This window comes from Etheostoma cragini, chromosome 17 (assembly GCF_013103735.1).
Source record: "Etheostoma cragini isolate CJK2018 chromosome 17, CSU_Ecrag_1.0, whole genome shotgun sequence".
NCBI lineage: Eukaryota > Metazoa > Chordata > Actinopteri > Perciformes > Percidae > Etheostoma > Etheostoma cragini.
The window spans coordinates 4,675,918-4,680,563 of NC_048423.1; the positions used below are offsets into that span (position 1 = coordinate 4,675,918).

The following is a 4,646-nucleotide window of genomic DNA, read 5'->3' on the forward strand; positions in this document are numbered from 1 at the left end:
GGAAAATGGCTGCAATGAAACAAAGAGTGAAAAATTTAAAGGGGTCTGAATACTTTCCGTACCCACTGTATATGATAAGAGGACATTATATGTCTCTGACTGACACTCAGTACCTGGAACACATGTGGTTTAGGTGACTTATGTGGCAAATAGCTGATCCCGAGCCAGTCCCGACTGGTACAGTCTTGGCATCACCTTCTGCCCTCTACTCTAACCTCGGCTGTGTTCATTTAAATACACAGAGTAGACGACTGTATGTGATGCTTGTTGGTGGGTTCCTTTAGAAATAACAGAAGTATTGTTTCATTACCATTGTGTTTATGTTTAGACGGTACAACTGGCCACAGATGAAACCACAGTAGGTTGCACAGAGATAATGCATTATCAAACTCTACTTGACTTCATGTCTTCAGCATTTAATCTCAAGATTTAAACTCATCCTTGTAGAATAGCTAAAACCACAGCAACCTCAAACCATGCCAGTAAAGCACTGGAACAGAGACAAACCAATACCATACAAGAAAGGCATCTATCAAAGGCATATTTGTAAAGCAGTTCCACTAATAGATGTGTCACTTTAAACTCACTTCTTGGTGTAATAAAGTTCACAATCAAAACACACAACTCATGGTTAGTACCTGTAATGGCAATGGTAGATGAAGATGGCTTCCGTGACTAACATATACCAATACTCCCCACCCTTTTAAAAATTCTATCTTCATCCTGTGTTTCTAAACTGACAAATTGAGAGACAAGATTTTGATCTTTTAATCAGAGCTAGGTACAACAACTGTTGCAGTCTATTTTTAGCTGCTTGGAGAAACAGATGGGCAGCCTTTATTGCACCACTGATCAAACCCTTCAAGTATTTGGTGAGAAACACTACCTCTCTAAAACAAACCACAACGTCCCAGACACTATTTGTTGGTAAATACAATTTGGTTTAGATGCATTATTCTAATGAGTTTGATGATATGACATTTTGGTAGCCATCTTCATGATTTGAGCCATTTCTTCATCAGCAAGCTGCTGCCACAGAACTAGAATGAAAAGAGCTGACATTTAGTGATCTGCTAGGGTTTAGCCAAAATGGCAATGATGCTGTCATGGAATTGAGCATAGGTTTTTTTCTGTGGTCATTGTGTGCCACTATGACATTCTAATATTAGTTACAGCCAGATAGAAATTTTAGTTTTAGTGTTGAATACTAGGAAATGTGTTTAATTGCGTTCAGCTAGCCTGGCTCTATCCAAAGTAACCCTTCTAAAATGGCACAAAAATACTTTTTGTTTTGTACACACAAAAAAAAAGAGTTGAATAGTGAATAATGAGTTGATTAACGAGCTTTACTGTGCTGGAAGGCATATTTTATTGCCTTTGGACAGAGTCAGACTGGCTGTTTTCCCCTCAGACATGAGAGTGGTATCGATCTCCTCATCTAGCTCTTGGCAAGAAAGCAAATCAGCCTATTTCCCATACCCTAATATAGACATACTAAAATCAATGGTAGTGTGTTCTTTACCAGGCCAAACATGCAACTATGTGCAGGTCTATGGCATGTTTTTAAATAGGTATGTACTGCATATTCCCTCATATTTATTAAAGGTCACTAACACTGTGATTATATAATAACATCATTGTAATGTTCTGATTATATTAAAATTACAATCATGTGCTTATTGGCATGTTGAACTAAATACGTAACTGTCATGGTAACCCATCACCCGTCTGATAAATGACATGCCGATGTCAGTTTCCATGACAGCACCAGCAGACACTGAATTAAATGGAAATCCACATTCTATTCATTCAGTTCTGCAGTCCTCCTCCAAGTGAAAAAACAACTGACAGTATCGTTCGTGTTAGAATGACATCACTGCAGACACCGCAGCCCAAACTGGTACCTTCCTACGGGCCGCAAAACGAGGTGCACGTCGAGCACCGGGGCTTATGGGTAGAAAATGACCCCTGTACTTAAACTGAGGAGGAGTCAGAGGGTGGGGGATAGGGACAAGAAGACAGGAGAAATAACAGAGGGAGAAAGAAGGAGAAAAGAAAGGTAGAGAGAAAGGAGAAGTGCTACAAGGAGGAAGGGAAGAGGAAAGAGGAAGAAGAGGAGAAGAAACGAGAAGATGAAAGACAAGAAGAGTGAATGAGAAACCAAAGAGGAGAAAAGAGCACAAAGACGGCAAGGAAGGGAAAGAGGGAGAAGGGCAAAAAGCAGAAAGATGAGTCACATGTGCCGGGGGGGGGGGGGGGGGGGGGGGGGGCAGACTGAGGTTGTGGCGGGGGAACGGTGGTTGACAAAGAAGGAATTTAATGAACAAATGAGGAGACTGAAGGGATTTGACGACTTAAAGGGAAGATAAAGAAGCAAGATCCAGCATAACCATAATCCCTACTCTGTTGACCCATCTGCAAGCTCCATGACACTTTTATATTGAAAGAAAAACCTGAGTAGTTCAAAGGTTACCTCTGGTTCAGGGTCATCGTCATCAAAGTCATTGTAGGTGCTGTGGTCGGGGTTGTTGGCTTTGTCTAGCAGTTCTATTGCCAGCGTCCTGCTGAGAGGCTGGGACACAAAAGGATGCTGCAAGACAGCCAAGAGAGAGCCAGAGTTGTGTTAAAACTGCTTTTTGTCTGTGTCGGATCAATACTTAAATAACACAAAGGCATTCAAGTATTTTAGGGCAAGGCACTGTGACAGGTGTTTGGCTTGAAAAAAAAACTAAAATGACTTCTGTTCAGAGCTGCCATACAGTTGATTATCATTTGGGGCCCTATCTTGCACCAGGCACAGCACGGTGCAGTTGTCAATTTCCCATCCAGCGCCCACCTGGTTTAAATAGCAAAATGCACCCGTGCCCATCTGTGCGTCCATGGCCGTGCTGGTCTTACAGGGAGGTGTGTTCAGGCGTATTGCAGTCTTGATGCAGCGGAAAAGTGATCGTGCAATTAGCCAACATAAACCTGGTCTTAAGTTAGTAATGCAGCATTTCATTGTTATTTTAACAGCGCATTAGTAAATTATGCCCAGGTTTATGCACAGTGCGCGTACACTATGCTTGATAGACAGCAGCACGCACAAATGCAAAAGATTACAAATAAAAATCTGACAGTACATTTGCGCCTGGCTTTTAAAGGGAATGGGAGATGACACTCTGAGGGGTTTATTGCACGCTACGCCCAAAACACCTATAAATTAATGAAGACGCCAAGTACAACCCTTTTGAACCATGTATCTGGCGCACGGATCCTTATGTCTGCTGTCAAACTAGCAAAATTGGATTTGGGCACTCCCTAAACGCACCTGCACCAAGCGCTTCCCGCCGTGCCCGTAGACCGTTAAAATAGGGCCCTACATCTATAAGCCAGCCCATTAATGGATGACTAATGTCTGTGGCGCTAGCGAGAATGGATTCAACAGCTAACAGCTATATTGTGATTACATATTATCACAAGTAGATTCTATGACTGGCTTCTGTTGTTCACGTTTTCACAGTGGATACCACTGTGAAAACCAATACGGTCCAGTTAAAAGTCACTTACGATAAAGTCTTCACCGCCAGAAGCACACAGTACTATATATGACCCAGTAACGTGGGAATTTGGTTATATTTTATATATACATGTACCAATGTAGCAATTCAAGCTACTGTAACCTTTACATACTTGTATAAATAAAACAACAATAGAATAGTAAATGTTATGGTGGAAATTGTCTAATCTGCAGTGTGTATCCATAAAGAACAGTTTAGCTCAGGTGGGTAGCCCTTCTTAGAGGGTTTTTTTAATTTTATTTTTTTAAGAATTATGAAAATGCTTTTATTGCTCACCTGCAGCAGTTTCTCAGCTGTGGGCCTCTTCTTTGGGTTCTTGGTGAGGCCCAGTTTTACAAAATGGTGAAAGTTATTTGTCCTGTAGGGAGAGGGAAAGAGAGAGAGAAAAAGAGAATGTGTTAATCGTTCAGTCTTGGAACAAGCAAGGCACAGATTTGATACTACTGGGAAATCTCAACAGTGCGGTGTTGCAATGTATCTCAGACGGCTGAAAATAGTAAAGAAAGACAAGTGAGGGAGGGAGATCAAATAAATCAAAGACAGGGTAGTCTCTTACCACTTCACTTTATCTTTCAACTTAGGAGGCTGGAAATTACTCTTGGTCATTAAGAAGAGAGCCCTGAGGAAAAAGAGAGAGACAGATTTAAACTCAAGTCTTTGGTACATCATCTTGAAAGAGCCTCAAACCACACAGTTGTAATGAAAGATCAAACAGTGAAGCTACCTCTGTTGCATGTAGACCATTCCATGCTATGGTACTTAATACAACATATGTTAGAATAATGCTATATTCTGTACACTAGAAAGTGTGTTACATTTACTGAGGACACCACTAGTTATATGTATTTATAACTTTTGCAAAACAAGCATTGGTGCTTTGAACTCTGATGGAACCTCTCTGCTCCAATCACACTGTGTGGTTACATCTACATGTTCCATATCACATGTTAGCATGGCCTTTTCTTTGTAATTCTAACATTCATCCACATCGACTGCAGCCCTCCACTCTGCTATCGCAGTCCAAACAGGTATATTACACACACACACACACACACACACACACACACACACACACACACACACACA

General features: G+C 41.2%; 1 protein-coding gene across 1 annotated transcript in view; it reads right to left on the minus strand.

Annotated features, from left to right (window-relative positions):
* LOC117960528 (mitogen-activated protein kinase kinase kinase kinase 3-like) overlaps positions 1–4,646 on the minus strand; it is a 49,044-nt gene that overhangs the window by 24,607 nt on the left and 19,791 nt on the right. The window contains exons 9-11 of the mRNA XM_034898471.1: positions 4,117–4,229; positions 3,837–3,918; positions 2,474–2,590 (exon numbers count right to left, since the gene is read on the minus strand). Coding sequence (XP_034754362.1) covers positions 2,474–2,590; positions 3,837–3,918; positions 4,117–4,229 — 312 coding nt within the window. The remainder of the gene's footprint in view (positions 1–2,473; positions 2,591–3,836; positions 3,919–4,116; positions 4,230–4,646) is intronic.